At 37.5% G+C, this 17,956-nt stretch overlaps 1 protein-coding gene across 8 annotated transcripts in view; it reads right to left on the bottom strand.

Annotated features, from left to right (window-relative positions):
- The window catches only part of PIK3C2G (phosphatidylinositol-4-phosphate 3-kinase catalytic subunit type 2 gamma), a 504,349-nt gene that overhangs the window by 335,050 nt on the left and 151,343 nt on the right, over nucleotides 1-17,956 (bottom strand). For 7 of the 8 annotated variants that reach the window (XM_044941205.2, XM_044941210.2, XM_044941211.2 and 4 more), the window contains 2 exons: nucleotides 12,328-12,456; nucleotides 2,592-2,706 (listed from right to left, as the gene is read on the bottom strand). In XM_044941205.2, coding sequence (XP_044797140.2) covers nucleotides 2,592-2,706; nucleotides 12,328-12,456 — 244 coding nt within the window. The remainder of the gene's footprint in view (nucleotides 1-2,591; nucleotides 2,707-12,327; nucleotides 12,457-17,956) is intronic. The other variant, XM_044941209.2, reaches the window with a different exon arrangement.

Raw genomic sequence — 17,956 nt, 5'->3', positions numbered from 1 at the left:
GTTGAACAGGCATAGTACAATCCTCTCACTGTATGGAGGTGGAAAGTGACTTGTTCAGTCATAACGTTTATTGTTAAAGAGCTAAGACTAGACTCCGAATCTCCTGACTCTGAGCCTCATGTCTTTCCCTGTGACTCACACTGACTCCTTAACACAAACACTGGTTGCAGAACTTGCTTCTAATTTCCTCACCATCTCATAATCCTTAGGTTGAAAATTCTGCTCTAAATTTAGCTGTGTGTAATTAGAATGAGACTAGTTATTAAGGCTTTTAACTTTATTACCTTAATACCTCTTACTTTATTTTGTATATTTCATCATCAATTGAAAAAATTCTGAGATGTTTCCATCTATGTCTATATCATGTGAAATTATTTTGCAAGAGCAGATAATTGAACATTTTTTCACCCTGTTGGATGATTTCCATATGATTTTCTCCTTTTCTTGTAAGATAAATTTTGTCATAGGGGCTTCCCAGATGGCTAAGAGGTTAAAAAAAAAAAATCTACCTGCCAATGTAGGAGACACAAGTTTGATCCCTGGGTCAGGAAAAACCCCTGGAGAAGGAAACAGCAAGCCACTCCAGTATTCTTGCCTGGGAAATCCCATGGACAGAGGAGACTGGCAGTCTACAGTTCATGCGGTCGCAAAGAGTTGACTAAGTGACTGAACACAAGCATGAGGTAATTCTGTCCTGGATGTAGGTCTCTACATGGAAATCTATGCTGCTGAATACTTGATACTGTTCTTCAGCTTCCACTTCCAGGATGGGTGCTCCTAAAGCAGCTGATCCCCTCACTTGAGAGGAATCAAGGAAGGTCTCATCTGATAGTCTCCTTCACGTCTCCCGCCCTACCTCACCCACTAAAGACCCTGCTAATCATTAATTTATATCCATAAAGCTCTGGCAACGGGCAGACTTGGAAGATTTTTGTTAAGCTCAGGTGGTTTGGATCTGGCAAGAAAAAGTCTGCATTCATTTTCTTAAAGAAAGGTAGTTGTCCTGTTACAAGGAAACATCTGCTAATCACTAAGTCATCATCTGTTGAGTGTCAAGGATGCTATGCCAAGATCCAACCTAATCAACCACTTCTTTGGCATGTTTGTGTGCTTTATTTTTTGACAACATCTGGCTTTTATTTTTTATTTTGTATTGAGGTATATAGCCAATTAACATGTTGTGAAAGCTTCAGGTGGAGAGCAAAGGCACTCAGCCATACATATACATGTATTCATTTTCCCCCAAACTCCCCTCCCATCCAGGCTGCCACATAACATTGAGCAGAGTTCCCTGCACTACACAGTAGGTCCTTGTTGGTTATCCATTTTAAGCATAGAAGTGTGTATGCATCCATCCCAAACTTCCTAACTATCCCATCCCCCATTCCCCACCCCAAGCCCCACGGTCAGAAGTTCCTTCTCTGTGTGTCTCTCTTTTGTAACACTGTTTTTTTATCACCCCATCCCGGATTAGAAGTGGATCTTCAGCTACTGTCTGGAGGGGGAAGTTCTTCCATCCTGCAAAGTGAAAGCCATGTTTTATTAGTGCTGCTTTTCTTTTCCATTTTTAACAGCTTACTTTCCATGTTGCTAAACTTTGTCCCTCACATCCTTTACCCCAAACCTGGCAATTCTACGAACCTAGAGACTCTACTAATTTCCTCCAGCATAGTGATTCTCACTTGAGGGCAGTTTTATCCCTAGAGACCATTTGACAGTATGTGGAAACATTTTTGGTTATCAGAACTGGGAAGGTACTACTGGTACTTAGTGGGTAAATCCCAAAACACTGTTAAATAATCCTACAGTGCACAGGGCACCCTCCACAACAAAGACTCATCCCATCCAACATGTCAATAGTGAGAGGTTGAAAAATCCTGTGCTATGGTGCACAGCCCAGTTTTTCCCACGCAGATGGATAGTCTGTATTCCCTGCATTTGCATGTATGGGAGTGGTTAGGCTTCAGGTATCTGATGAACCTGATCACTTACCAGCATGAAAAAACAGTGAGGAAAATGAAAAAAAAACAAAAATCCTCTGAGCAGAAAGGATGAAAGCCCAAAATCATTAATCACCTTTCATTCATGATTACAAATCACAGAAAGGAGAGAGCCTTCAAGGAAAAAGGAAGGATTTGGTTTGCTGTTTCTCCCCCTACTATTCAGCTTAATTGCTAGTCATTTAGGAAACACATAACAAAAGAGATTTTAAGGCAATATGACATAATGAAGAGGTAGGTGTGAATAAGGTACCAAGTTAATAATATATACTAATGACTGTTTTTAGACAATGGAAAGAAAAATGAATATATATAATGAGTAGACTCCTGGCAACAGTCCATTCCTTTCCTTCCTGATTGTGTTGGATGGAGAATGGCTTGAAATTGCTATTATATAAACTGGGAGAAAAGTGATTTGAGAACACTGAATGCAAAATAAAAGCAATAGAGGTTTTACAGATCCCAGCAGTCTGGAGAAAGAGACTATTAAAATGTGTGATCCTGGAAGAAAATTGTTTCTGTAATTGACAACAAGCTATTTATCAAGTAATCCTTGCTGTGTGTACTTTAATCTCATAGCCTGACACTTACCTGCAGGGTCACTGGGGATGGCTGACTTACATCCCACACTCCTGGAGCAATCATTTCCATGGGAGGCTCACTTTGTAATGTCATGCTGAATAGCGCAGACCCGAGAATGGATCTGCTGCAAAAGACAACACACATGGACAGACAAAAGTCATTTCAAGAGGGAAGGTACTATTATTTATAAATTAAAAAAAAAACAAACACCACCACAATTAGCTATTTCAGTAGCTTCACTCAGTAGTTAAAAGAGAAATAGGATATTCCACAAGTCTAGATACTGATGAATGGTTCATTTCTAATAATACCACATGCATGGTGATGTCTGTAGATACCTACATTTATTTTCCACAAGAGAAAACTGTTTCCACAATGGTTTCTAACAGGTAGCATTTACTCTTAATTTCCAACAACGCTGATTACAAGATGGGACTAAGAATCTCAAGTTTATATTCTTGGAGTTATGACTGCCGTAAATTAATAAACATGTTAATAACTCTTAAGAATATTTTTTTGCTTCATAGGGTGACTAAATTCCCTGGGCATCTTTAAAGATATGAGCTCTAAATTTACAGAAAGAAAAGATTTAAATTAGCATATGATTTGCAGATCAAAGTAGTTGTGGGACTTCATGGAGGAAGTGGTTCTTTATGCATAAGTAGAAAGATTATTCATATTCTGAATATTTAAACCTATGTTATAAATTACCATAGTAAATGAGAGTGAATACAGGAAAGACTTTAGACAGGAAGAATTCATGGATAGTTTTAACAGCTTCAATAACATCCAAATTCACAGAGGCTTATAGGAACTAAAAAACAAGCTATACCTGGCTTGTATACATGAATAAGATTATTGGTTAAAATGTTCTACTGATCTGAAAACAGTCTTTGATTAACATACCAAATTAAAACTGTAGAACTTAAAGTCAACAAGATTAAAGTTTATATAGAATTTTAATTCATTAAGCAAGTCTTTGGAAAATAACATAGAATTCTACCTTGCCATTTAATGGACAAATATGCAAAGTAAGAGGAAAAAAATCCAAATAAAGTTTTCTAAACCCTTAGCTTCTTGAGGCTTGGCTTCTTTAGCTTTCATATCAAAAGATACTATTAGAAAGTATAATTTTAAGCATTACTGTGCAGATATTTTTATATAACCCAAGAATATTGTTTTAGCAGGATGAATTTCGAATCATTTTTATCCCTTTCTTCTATCCTCACTTCATCTGGAAGAACTTGAGTTTTGTTTTTTTGTTTGTTTGTTTTTTGGTATAACAATACCAGGGACCAGTATTAGCCAATACCAGCATTAGCAAAAGTAGTGTCAAAGTGTTAGCTGCTCAGTCACATCTGACTCTATGTGACCCCATGGATTGTAGCCCGCCAGGCTCCTCTGTCCATGGAATTCTCCAGGCATGGATGGCCATTCCTTTCTCCAGGGGGTCTTCCTGACCCAAAGATGGAACCTGGGTTTCCAGAATTGCAGGCAGATTCTTTACTGTCTGAGTGACCAGGGAAGTCCACAGTATAAAAGTTAACTCAATGGAGATAAAGATTAGAAAATTATTACTGTGATTTTCTCTTTTACCTTTCAGAGTATATAATCTTGCCCCAAATGGTCTGAAGCATCCATCTTCTGGGGAAAGTTTTGGATTAGTTTCAGCCAGAATGCAAAAGAAGAGTGCTATAACTGAGCTTGGAGGGCTCAGATGTTAATGTCCTCCACAGTATTTACAGAAAATACACCTATCCATGGTAGAGTAAACAGGAGTGTAGGAAGGTAGATGTGGCATACTGGAAGGAGAATGTGGCAAAAGAAAAAGCTACCACTTCCTGGCAATTTGAGTTGGTGGGAAGCAAAAGACAGAGAAAGAGAGGACAGTGCGATCATGGTATCCCAAGTTCCCCTCTTCTGCCCATAGGAAGGCAGATGGGGAGGAGTGTTAAGTAAGTGAGCACAGCCTAATGCTGAAGGTGGAGGCGGCTCCATTTTATGCTCTGTGCTTCAGATCTGAGAAGAAAATCATTTCTTGAGCTGATCCTGTACAGACTTGAAGAGTGACCTTTAACATGGGGCCACATGATATACAGGCCAAAGGAACTCGTGTTCAGCTTTACTGGGTTTTTGGTTTCTTTACAGAAGAGACAGAATCTAGACAGAGCTGAAGATGTCTGTGTGTGAGAATGTTTCCATAAAGGGAGTCAGGTGGTGGGGACAAAGGGCTTCTACAATAAGGGCATCTGGTTAGACCATCTGAGCTGAGGTCAGCTTGGAGTCCTGTGTGGGTCTGTGGTGCCTGCGAGACCCCAGGACACCGTGGCAGTGTCAGTTAGCCCTAGTCAAGTTGGGAGAGTACCAATCACAGGCTACAATAGATGGAACAACCAACCACCAGCTTAAAAATGCCTTTGATTTGGATATCGTATGTCACTAGGCCAAATAATCTGTTTCTTTTCTGATCCTTTGTATCCAGATTTCCCAGGTGATGCAGTGGTAAAGAATCCACCTGTCAATATAGGAGATGAGGGTTCAATCCCTGGGTCGGGAAGATTCCCTGGAGAAAGAAATGGCAATCCACTTCAGTATTCTTGCCTGGAGAATCCCACAGACAGAGGAGCCTGGCAGACTGTAGTCCTTGGGATAGCAAAAGAGTTAGACAAAACTCAACGACTAAACAACAACTGTCCTCTTAAAGCCTTAGGGTTCATGTTGATGTATGGCAAAACCAATACAATATTGTAAAGTAAAAAAAAAAAAAAAAGACTTAGAGTGTCAGGAATCTGAGCAATTGAGCATTTTATCCAAAGGAGGCTGCATAATTCTAAAAGGACCTATTTAGATGATCAAATTGGCTAATTTTTAAGTAATCAATGGAAAATTTGTCTTCCTCCTTAGTTACAGTGTGGGAGCTCATGAGGAAAAGTGTGATATATTAATTGCACTTTTTCTTCACATCTAAATTGTGTAGTGAGCTATATTTATGGCCCTACTATATTTATACATCTTGGCCATATTTCACTCTGAAAATCTGAGTGATCTAAGCTGATTTCTACAAATAATGAAGAGACTCAAGAATAACTGTGAGTTATCTGTCATTTGTCTCCTCAGATGGAGTCTGGATCAATAGTCACCCTGGTTTTAACCCTGAGTTGTATGGGGCACAGTGAAGTAAGAACTCTTGATTCAAGTATATGTATGAAAGGATGTATCAAGGGGTAGGGCATAGAGAGAATGAACTTCTAGTTGTCTAGTTAAGGTTAATATAATACATACTTTAAGACAATTCTGGGGGAAAGGATGTTTGACATCATTCTTTGGGTTCTCTGTTTGCAGGAAATCACCTAATTTATATTCTGACAAGGGGCCTTTTTCAATATTGTAAGCATGACTGAAGGACTACATTTCCATAGATGTCTGTGAATAGAAAATATGAGGATGAGAAAGATGATCAGTGGAATCAAGGGGTTTAAAGAATGCATCTTAATGTTGGTGGTCTCAGAAAAAAGGATGAAAATGGAAATTTTTTAAAATTTAATTTAATTTATTTTAACTTTACAATATTGTATTGGTTTTGCCATATATCAAAATGAATCCACCACAGGTGGAAATTTTTAACTTCCAAGTTGGTGGGATTCACCAGTAGGTTTTACATTACAGTGCCATGCAAATGTTTATGAAGTCAGTTAAAATTAAGCAAACAAAACAAAAACATGATGAAAGCAAAACATACCAGAAACAGTTTCATAATTGTGGAAAGAGCACCAGATTTATACCAGGACATCTGTATCCTATCTTCATTAGCAAGCCTTAATTTGCTTAATTTCTTCGAGTTTCTGACACAGAATCAATAGTTAGTTTTATATTTGTCTTCATGTGGCTTTGTGTTTGGGGGAGTAGACTTTAGAAAGGTGATATGCTGTGCTGTTCTTAGTCACTCAGTCATGTCTGAGTGACTGACTCTACTACCCCATGGACTGTAGCCCACCAGGCTCCTCTGTCATGGGGATTCTCCAAGCAAGAATACTGGAGTGAGTTGCCATCCCCTCCTCTAGGCGATCTTCCCAACCCAGGGATTGAACTCAGGTCTCCTGCATTGCAGGGGGATTCTTTACCATCTGAGCCACCAGGGAAGCAGAAAGGTGCTGAGGAGATGGCAAATTGTTATTCAGTTGTTAAGTCATGTCCGGCTCTTTGTTACCCGATGCGCTGTGGCCTGCCAGGGTCCTCTATCCATAGGATTTCCCAGGCAAGAGTACTGAAGTGGGTTGCCATTTCCACCTCCAGAGGATCTTCCTAAATGAGGGATCAAATCCTTGTCTCCTGCATCTGCAGGTGGATTCTTTACCGCTGAGCCACCAGGGAAGCCCTGGCAAATAGATAGGAACCTAGAATTTCAGATGCCACCCTGCCTACCCCACCAACATGTATATGGACTGTTCACTGATCTTATATGTGGAGATTTTGAATAATATGTCATTAGCAAAGGACTATGCTGATAAATAACATTTCTTTTTTTTTTTAACGGCCAATTATCTTTTATTATTAGAAACGAATCGCCAGTCCAGGTTCGATGCAGGATAAATAACATTTCTATCCTTAGTTCAGTTCAGTTCAGTTCAGTCGCTCAGTTGTTTCTGACTCTGCGACCCCATGCACTGCAACACACCAGGCTTCCATATCCACCACCAACTCCTGAAGCTTACTAAAACTCATGTCCATAGAGTCGGTGTTGCCATCCAACCATCTCGTCCTCTGTTGTCCCCTTCTCCTCCTGCCTTCAATCATTCCCGGCATCAGGGTTTTTTCCAATTAGCTAGTTCTTCGCATCAGGTGGCCAAAGTATTGGCATTTCAGCTTCAGCATCAGTCCTTCCAATGAATATTCAGAATTGAATTCCTTTAGGATGGACAGGTTGGATCTCCTTGCAGTCCAAGGGATTCTTTAGAGTCTTCTCCAATACCACAGTTCAAAACATCTATTCTTCAGTGCTCAGCTTTCTTTATAGTCCAACTCTCACATCCATATATGACTACTGGAAAAACCATAGCTTTGACTAGACGGACCTTTGTTGGCAAAGTAATGTCTCTGCTTTTTAATATGCTGCCTAGGTTTGTCATTGCTTTCCTTCCAAGGAACAAGCATCTTTTAATTTCATGGCTGCAGTCACCATCTGCTGTGATTTTGGAGCCCCAATAATTAAAGTCTCACTATTTCCATTGTTTCCCCATCTATTTGCCATGAAGTGATGGGACCAGATGCCATGATCTTAGCTTTCTGAATGTTGAGTTTTAAGCCATTTTTTTCACTCTCCTCTTTCACCTTCATCAAGAGGCTCTTTGCCATATGGGTGGCTCTTAGCCATTATGGTTCTTGTCATAAGGGTGGTGTCATCTGCATATCTGAGGTTATTGATATTTCTCCCGGCAATCTTGATTTCAACTTGGGCTTCATCCAACCCAGCTTTTCTCATGATGTACTCTGAATATATGTTAAATAAGCAGGGTGACAATATACACCCTTGATGTACTCCTTTCCCTATTTGGATCCAGTCTTTGTTCTGTGTCCAGTTTGAACTGTTGCTTATTGACCTGCATACAGATTTCTCAGGAGGCAGGTAAGATGGTCTGGTATTCCCATCTCTTGAATTTTCCACAGTTTGTTGGGATCTACACAGTCAAAGGCTTTGGCATAGTCAATAAAGCAGACATAGATGTTTTTTCTGGAACTCTCTTGCTTTTTTGATGATCCAACAGATGTGCAATTTGATCTCTGGTTCCTCTGCCTTTTCTAAATCCAGCTTGAACATCTGGAAGTTCTTGGTTCACGCACTGTTGAAGCCTGGCTTGGAGAATTTTAAGCATTATTTTGCTAGCGTGTGAGATGAGTGCAATTGTGCAGTAGTTTGAGCATTCTTTGGCATTACCTTTCTTTGGGATTCGAATGAAAACTGACCTTTTCCAGTCCTGTGGCCACTGCTGAGCTTTCCAAATTAGCCTGCATATTGAGTGTAGCACTTTCACAGCATCATCTTTTAGGATTTGAAATAGCTCAACTGGAATTCCATCACCTCCACTAGCTTTGTTCATAGTGATGCTTCCTAAGGCCCACTTTATTGGCATTCCAGGATGTCTGGGTTATTTGGGTCATGAAGATCTTTTTAATACAGTTCTTCTGTGTATTGTTGCCACCTCTTTTCAGTATCTTCTGTTTCTATTAGGTCCATACCATTTTTACTCCTTTACCTGTTAGGTTCATCCCATTTCTATCCTTAAGGGTCCTTTAAATTTCAATATTATACAAATTCCTATGCCTGGAAAAACGAAATGAAAATCTGTAGCACCAGGAGAACAGATGGGCTAGTTGACCCTCTCTGTCCCCCTGTTTCCTCAGAGAATTTAAAAAAAATGGTTAGAATAAATTAATTACTCCCATTTTTAGGTATAGGATTCTATGGTTTGGCATTCTGGAACCAGCACTTTCAGAAGATCTGATCTTATAAAACTCTTTGAGACTCTGACTCTCATAGATCTAACAGGTTTCATGGCCAGGAAAAGAGACAGGATCCCCTACTGTGCCGGTGAGGTTTCCACAGCTCATTCATGAAGCAGGGTGTGGTATCTAAGGGTAGGAAGGGAGGCGACTTGAAGTAGGAAGATGTGTGGAGAGAAGGCAACTCTCCATTCTGGTTCTTGTTCTATTCCCAGGTAGCCCAGTGACCTCTAGCCAGTCCCTTAACCTTCCTTCATCATAAAGATCTTCATATATTAATAAGATATTTGAATTGAACCCTGAGAGTCTTTCTCCTACAGGATGGAAGAACGATAAGGCATTTTTATCTACAACTTGTTTATATTATTTGATTTTAAGGGTATATCTGAAATGACAATACCTAGTGTGGTCAGGGTTGGCTACTGAGACAACAGTCTCAGGAATAAAATTGTATTATGATTTACTTAGGATTCTTTTTAAATTCTACAAAAGAGATTCTCATTTTCCTGGATTTTAACTCATCTCAGGAACTCTGGAAATACTGATGCCTGGGCTTCTCCACAGACCAATTAAATTAGAATCTTTGGGAGCACTTGGGTTTTGGGTTTAGTTTTAAATCTCCCCCAGAGATTCTATTGTTCAACCAGGGTTGAGCATCTCTGCATTGAAGAAGTTTACTGCAATTTAGAAATGCTAAGTAAGGACTACACTATTTGTTTTGAATTTAAGTAGGAAAGGTAGCTCATAGAAATGACTGAGGTGAGAATAACCCTGTCTTACTGCAGTGGAGGCATTGTGAATACAGATGTGGTATAAGCCCTGTCTGCAAAGGAGAGGATAATAAAACTTCTGTGGGCAACATTTTACCTTTGTTCTTGAAACATATCTTTTTAATAGGATTGAAAGTGAGTTTGTGTGCTTGAAAATGTTGAACTTTACTTTTATTTGTACACATTCTTGATGCAGCCACAACCAATACATATGAGTTTAACCTCGGTTGGTTCTTCTGAAACCCATCTCTGGAAACCACAAAGAGATAGAGAGCCTTTAAGTCTGCATATTTTCAGGTCGTGTGTATCTTGGAAAAAAATAAAGACATAAATGCTCATTACCGCTCCACACGACTAGGTATGAGCAATTTGAACTGAAATAAATGACATAACTGATACCAAATGTTTATGGGCAGGGGTCATTCTGTGAAAGGAAATGAAATTAAGTGACTTATTTGATGTGATCTTGAAATACCTGCATTACATAAATTGGGTTAGACTCTCTGTAACTCAAAGCAATGAACACAGTGGGAGTTATTACATCTCCCCGACTGGCCACGTGATGGATTTCTGATGTCTTAAAAAGATCTAAATTTCTTTACGTTGTTTAGCCCAGGACAGAGCAGATTTTCTGATTTTCATAAGAAATGATCTTTTGGAAACACTTTCACAAATGCTTATTGAAATCCTCTTTGAAGTAAGCTGTGTTTCTGTGATGTCTCAGCATCCACAATTTTGCCATTTACCCTTAGGGAAAGCACTTAGTATCAGTCCCAGATGACATTCCTTAAAGATACGCATTGTCTCTAATCACTTGCATATTAAATGCCTACCAAAGGTTAAGTGACAGATGACAAAACAACATGAAGGCAGTATTTTGCTATCACAATAAGCATGTAGAAAAAAGCCTTGAAGATTAGTTTGAAAGACAAAAAATATTCCAGACCTTTAATATATTTAACAAGTTTTTGATTACCTGTTATGTACAAAATAATGTGTTAGAAGTAGTAAAATGGATTTTTGTTTTCAGTGAATAGCTACAAATGTATTCTACAAACATTTTAGATCTTACAAATACTGCAGATGAAACTTTAAAGAAACTCACTCAAGAGAAGGACAGGCACCTGTGCAGCTGCTCCCAGTGAGAAAGTAATGAAAGTTCTTAGCCCACAAATCAGATTTTTGAAATATCTGTTAACAGCAGTTGGTATTCCCGTTAGGGTTGAACTGTTTCTTATAGACTTTTGAGATCTTATTTCATTCTAAATCTCCTATAGAGATTGATTTTCTTCTAATTCAATTTAATAAACAAACCTGTACTGATTGCCTATTTATAAGAGGTATCGTGTTAGATGACAGAAATTACCAAGAAAATACATTCCCTCTGCTCACACATGTGGAAACTGGCTATAACGTGAAAACAAATAAAAGAGCAACACATATACAAACATGCACACCATGTCATAATTAATCCAATAGAAATGATTTTTAAAATGTATGCCAGAGGGCTTTCCTGTAGACCTAGTGGTTAAGACTTGTGCTTCTACTGCAAGGGGCACGAGTTAGATCCCTGGTTGGGGAACTAAGATCCCACATGCCACAAGGTATGGCCAAAAGCAAAACAAACAAGCAAACAAAACCAAAATATGTATCACAGTTGCTTTGGTGATATTTTATTTATACTGACTAAAAGTGGGAACTAAAACCTGATGAAGAATTTTGTTAACATTTTCATATTACCAAATCTTTCTAAAAGAGTGGAGGCAGAAACACTATAATATTAAAATAACAACACAAGTTCAAATTCTTCAAAAGTCCTTTTTTTTAACAGTTTGATTCTAAAGCAAGTTTTGTCAAAGGAAAGTAACTAAGATGTTTTAAAATATTTTTCTTTAATAACACAGAAAATCACATTACTGACTTTCTCAAATATTCTAAGTATTAATAATTCCAAATCCTTATGGTTAAATTGACAGCTACTTTTTCAGTGGCAACCAGTTCTGACAGAACTCCTATTTGGCTTACTTTTCTGAAAAATATTGTCTTAAAGTTGACATATATTTTTTCTTGGCAATAAAAGGTCAGTAAACCAATTACATTGAATAATTTTACTTCAGCCAGAATTTCAAGACTTACATTGTTGCTAAATGACAGTACTGATCTAAATCATTTTGCATTAGTAATTCCAGAGAAACTGGCTGGTCAGAGAAGGAAAAGAAATTGAGATTGGTCATGGCGATACCTTTTCATGGTAAATGATCCAGTTGACAAGCTGAGCATGAAGCTTGTTTCTAAAGCCATTTCTACATTTTGCTTTTCAGTCCTGCTTTCAACTGTCATGATTTATATTGAGGTAGCTCAATTTTAGAATAAAATGTCTTCTTGATTTTCTCATTACGCCATATACTGAACATTATCTAGTTCCAAGGAGGTTTTATTGAGATGGAAGTTTTATTAATCACAAAAGATATACTTACTGTTTTGGAAACAGTGGAAAACAAGTCCAGGCCAATAAATCTGCATTGGTTGCATAGGTAATCCCAAACAATTTTATAGTGAGCATGGATTCCCTTGGAAGTGATTTTATTTCGAGAGGAAAATTGATCCTTAAAATAAAAGAAAAAATTAAGTTGGGCTTCCCTGGTAGCTCAGATGGTAAAAAAAAAATTGCCTGTAATGCAGGAGACCCTGGTTAGGGTTAGGGTTACAATGATGTTTTCATAAATATTTCCTTCTAATACAGTGCTGTGTGACACAAGTATTTTAACTATTTGAATTGAGGCATTCTCTCAAGTTTTAATGTTTTATCTTGTAAATGCAGAAATATAGCAGAAGTACTAGAGTAATGAGATTGATTACTCTATGGTGATTGTTATGATTTTGATACATAAGCTTATTTTTTGAAAATTACAAAAACTTGAGCATCAAGAAAGAATGATTCACATTGTCTTAGGGAATGGGGGGAGGACAGGAAATAACTCATAATGGGTCTTAAATAGTAGTTTGGCTACAACAAGGTGAATAGTTGGAGAAGAATATTCCAAAAAAGAAAAAAGTGCGCAGACAAGGGCATATATGCATGGAGCTGAGGAATGCTGAGTGGTGCTTTGTAGCTAGAACAAGAAACGTAGTCAAGTTGGTCTTAACCTGAAAGTTATGAAGGATGCAATTAGAAAGATAGGTGGTTGCCAGAATATTTAAGAACTCTGTATGCCAGGCAAAGGAATTTGCGATCTTTTTCCTAATGGCAAAAGGAAACGTTTAAATGAGAGAGCTAAAAGCATTGAGAGTTGTTTATAATTTTAAATGTGAACTATTCTGGGTGATGATGAGTTTCCAGGAAATTGGGGGCTGATTGCTGAGATGTAACAGTACAATTCCTGGATATGTCAAGGTGAAGAACATCAAACTCAGACCCTGGATGGATTGTAGATATGGGTAAAAAAAAAGTGGCTAAGGATAAGCACAAGGTTGTTAAAGGTGGAAAAAATTTGAATTTGGGCATCAAATCCATTAATCTATATAAGATTGCCTACAAGGTATAAAGATACTGTAAGACTGGGAGGAATACACCTGGGTGGTTGAAGAATCTAAGAAGAAAGGGCTTTTGACAGGAAGTTGAGAGATCTGAGGTTCCTAATGGTGGACAGGAAGAAGGGTATCTTTCTTTCCTTTCAGGAGTCATCTTGGCTACATAGAAATGATACAAGAGTCTCAAGAGAAATACAGTGTTTAGGAGAGATAGATTTATAGGTGGCTAGGAAGCATGTGTGGAGAAGGAAACAGCTACCCACTACAGAATTCTTGTCTGGAGAATCCCATGGACAGAGGAGACTGGCAGGTTATAGTCCATTGGGTCGCAAAGAGTTGGACACTACTGAACGACTTTCACTTACTCACTCGGGAAGCATGTGAGAGTTGGACTACGAAAAAGGCTGAATGCCGAAAAATGGATGCTTTCAAATCATGGTGCTGGAGAAGACTCTTGAGAGTCTTTTGGATAGCAAGGAGATCAAACCAGTCAATCCTAAAGGAAATCAAGCCTGACTATTCACTGGAAGGACTGTTGTTGAAGCTGAGGCCCCAAAACTTTGGCCACCTGATGTGAAGAGCTGACTCACTGGAAAAGACCCTGATGCTGGGAAAGACTGAAGGCAAAAGAGGAAGAAGGCAGCTGATGATGAGGGGGTTAGATAGCATCACTGACTCAATGGACATGAATTTGAGCAAGCTCCGGGAGCCTGGGAAATCCTATGGACAGAGGATCCTGATGGGCTACAGTCCATGGGGTTGCAAGAATCAGACACAATTTAGCGACTAAATCACCACCGGGAGATAGTAGACGACAGAGGAGCTTGGTGTGTTTCAGTCCATGGGGTTGCAAAGAGGTGGACACGACTTAGTGACTACACAACAACAACAGGCAGCATTCAGCCTCAGGAATAAGGAACAGTTAATTCACACCAGTGACCGTAACTGATTCTGAGGAAATACACATCTTTTCCCTCAACATGCTAGTCTCTGAGATGGAGAGGTCTAGGTACAGGTGTAAAAAAACATCCAACAACAGGAAAGACAGAAGAGCTATTTTAGAGGTAAAATGGATAACTAATAATTGACTGACAGCATATTAGCGGAATAGGACAATGGCGAACTGAAGATGAATTTCGCGCTCCTAGATCATGTTAGTGGATCCCTTTAACTGATAGAAACACAGACAAGGAATTTGGGGTAGGTGACTTAGATGTGGCTTATGGCATACTGCCATTGAGTTAATAATAACTCAGAGATGTCAATATGTAAACTGCATGCGGAGATGAGTCAAAGGTTTTGATCCAAATGTTGGCCCTGTGACTAAACAGATGTTCTTCTTTGAGTGATGAATTTAACCTTTTCAAGCCTTGTTTATCTATAAAAAGGAAAACATATTACATCACACAATATGTGATAAATGGTAGACTGTATATCAGCAGTATATTCATTATCCCATCAACAGTGTAAAAACTTATATTAGCCACTGTAAAACAGATGAAATATAATTCTAGTTAAAACTAAGGGAGGGGACATACATATACCTATGGCTGACTCATGTTGATATATGGCAGACACCAACAAAATATTGTAAAACAATTATCCTCCAATGAACAAATTTTTTAAAAAAGGAAGGACATAAAACAAAGGAAAGGCTAAAGAAAATTTATTTTTCAATATTAACAAAATTTAGACTATTGAAAATTACATTATCACACATTTATTTATCCAAAAGTTTTTCTTATCTTTCATATTCTTTCACAGTTATAATATTCATTCAATGTAATGTAGACATATTTCTCAGCTTAAAAAGAAGCTCTGAAACTCAACATAAAATGTTGATGATTTTGTAAAATGCACAGCAGTTTCTTGAATATTCTCTTTTACCTGTAATTGACTTTCTATTTAGTTTTCATAATTTTGTGTCAGGATGGAAGCTATAATTTCACTGTATTTCTCATATAATCTGGAATGTTCTTTTTCCCATTGAGTCTCTCTTCTTCATGTGTAACTTCACTTATTAGTGAGCTTTTCAAATCAAGAATGACAAAACATTCAATAAGTTACAGTGGATAGTTACTGACAATGTCCATTTTGTCATTTTTATTAACAAAAATAAATTCTTCCAGAGTAAGAATACATAGTTATTTATTTATTTTCTTGAATACATATGGATTTTTAAGCCATCATAATCTCATAGTCACTGAAAAATCTTTTTTATTAACTTCTACATGGCTATTGAAAAATCAAAGGAATGAACTTTACACAAAAAAGGAAGAAAAATACTTTGAAATAATTCAATAAGTGAAGTAAGATTGCTTCTCTATATCTACAAACTTCAAATTTTAACCATATGCTTGCTTCACTCTACTATTTAAAAATGAGTAAAACTAAAATTTTTCTTAAACATTCTTTGCTTCTATATAAGACAGTTTTTCTAAAATCAGAATAACTTTTTGATAGTGAAATTGGGAGATTTAAAAATTCACACTGTATAGAATTCCCCTATTAATACTGATATAAAATAAAGGACCATTGCAAGGACTTTGACTTTTGTCTGAGTGAAAGTGGGAGCCATTTCAGGATTATAAAACAGAAGAGTGATGTAGCCTGACTTACATTTTAAAATATGTTACTTGAGCTGTTGTATGAGAAGGATTACAAAGGTGCAAGAGAAGTAGGGTGACTATTACAAGGCAGTTGTAGGAATACAGGGGAGATATGATGGCGGCCTAGACAAATGAAAGTGACGAGGAGAGAGCCGGTAGGATATCTGAGACGAGAGCCAGTAGGATATCTGAGCCATGGGTCTGAGAGAAGGAAATTCAGGCCAAGGATCTGATCTAAACAACCAAAACTGGAAATGATCATCCAGGGTGGCCACCCATGGGTAGGACAAATTTGGAGTGTAAGATCAAGAGTTTAGTTTTATTTATTTATTTATTTATTTATTTTTTCATTTTCATTTTATTTTTAAACTTTACAAAATTGTATTAGTTTTGCCAAATATCAAAATGAATCCGCCACAGGTATACATGTGTTCCCCATCCTGAACCCTCTTCCCTCCTCCCTCCCCATACCATCCCTCTGGGTCGTTTAGTTTTAGACATGTTGAGTGAATAAGTATGAAGTTTGTGACCGATGCCTGGGCTGGTGATATAAATTTGGGAGTTGCTGGCATACAGATAGCATTTAATGCTATGTGACTATAAGAGAAAACTAAGGCTATAAATGTAGATACTACAGAGGAAGCTTAAGGGCTAAGACTATGAGCAGTCTGGGAGAAAAAAAGCATACAGAGAAGGAATGTCCAGTGAGGGAGGCGGAAAGCTAAAAGAATGTGGGAAACAGCTCCTAATAGATTATGTAAGATGAAGACAGAGAGACAAATATCAGATTCAGCTCTGCAGGTCACTGGTGATTCTAACGATCAATTTCAGTGAAAAAGAGATGATGAAAGCCTGACTGGAGTGTTTTAGAGCAGGGGAAAAATATCGAAGAAAGTGAATACAGACAACTCTTTGGAAGGGTTTTGCTGCAAAGGAGAGAGAAAAATGGCATAGCTGCTGTTGAAACAATAAAGCAATTTTTTTTTTAAGTTTAAGATTAAGAACTATTTTCAGAATATAAATATTCAGCCTAAGATTTTATATGTTGTAAGAAAGTATGAAAATCACAGTAAAAACCTCAGTTTTGGAGTCAGAGTGCATCTGAGCACTGGTTCTGCCATTTGCTGGTTGTGGGACCTGGGCCAAGTTAATTAAGCTTCATAAACGTCAATATTCTGATCTGTAAAATGGAGATGACCATATCTCTATGCATTTTTGTTATTAAGTTTAGATGAGATAATATGTTTTGGGGGTAAACTCTGATGACTGGAATGCAATAAGCAGTTAAAATCTATGTCACATATTATTATTAAACAAAGTTTATGTCCTCAAATTTACAGTCTAGTAATAAAACATTCAATTAATTGTATTGTAATGGGTATATGTCAATAAAATATATAAAGGATGCTACAGGCCAGGCAGCTAGGAAAATGGTAAACGAATATATTTTTAATGAAATAAAATGAAAAGAATTCACATACATACTTCTATATTCAAAATGGATAACCAACAAGGACCTATTGTATAGCACATAGAACTCTACTCAACATTATGTGCCAGCTTGAATGGGGGTTAGATTGGGGAGAATGGATACATGTATATGTATGGCTGAGTCACTTCACCATTCATCTGAAACTACCACAGCATAGTGATCGCCTATATCCCAATACAAAATAAAGACTTTAAAGTTTGGGGAAAAAAATGAGATTTGAAGGATAAAAAAGAAAGAAAGAAAAGAATTCTGGGTTAAAGTAACTAACTCTTGGGGGAATCAGAGAAACTCCACAGGAAAGATAACACTTACGCACTCTTGAAGGACAAGAAGAAAAGTATACCAATGTAGTTATTCCACTAATACTAATAATTTCAATTTCTTTTGAGATTTTTTTCTCTGAAATTGATTTTAAAATTAGGAAATTTTTCTCTTGAATTGTTTAAATGATGACACATATTTGTCAGTTAAAAA

The sequence above is a fragment of the Bubalus bubalis genome, chromosome 4 (genome assembly GCF_019923935.1).
Source record: "Bubalus bubalis isolate 160015118507 breed Murrah chromosome 4, NDDB_SH_1, whole genome shotgun sequence".
Classification (NCBI taxonomy): domain Eukaryota; kingdom Metazoa; phylum Chordata; class Mammalia; order Artiodactyla; family Bovidae; genus Bubalus; species Bubalus bubalis.
This window is presented reverse-complemented; position numbering and strand designations above follow the sequence as displayed.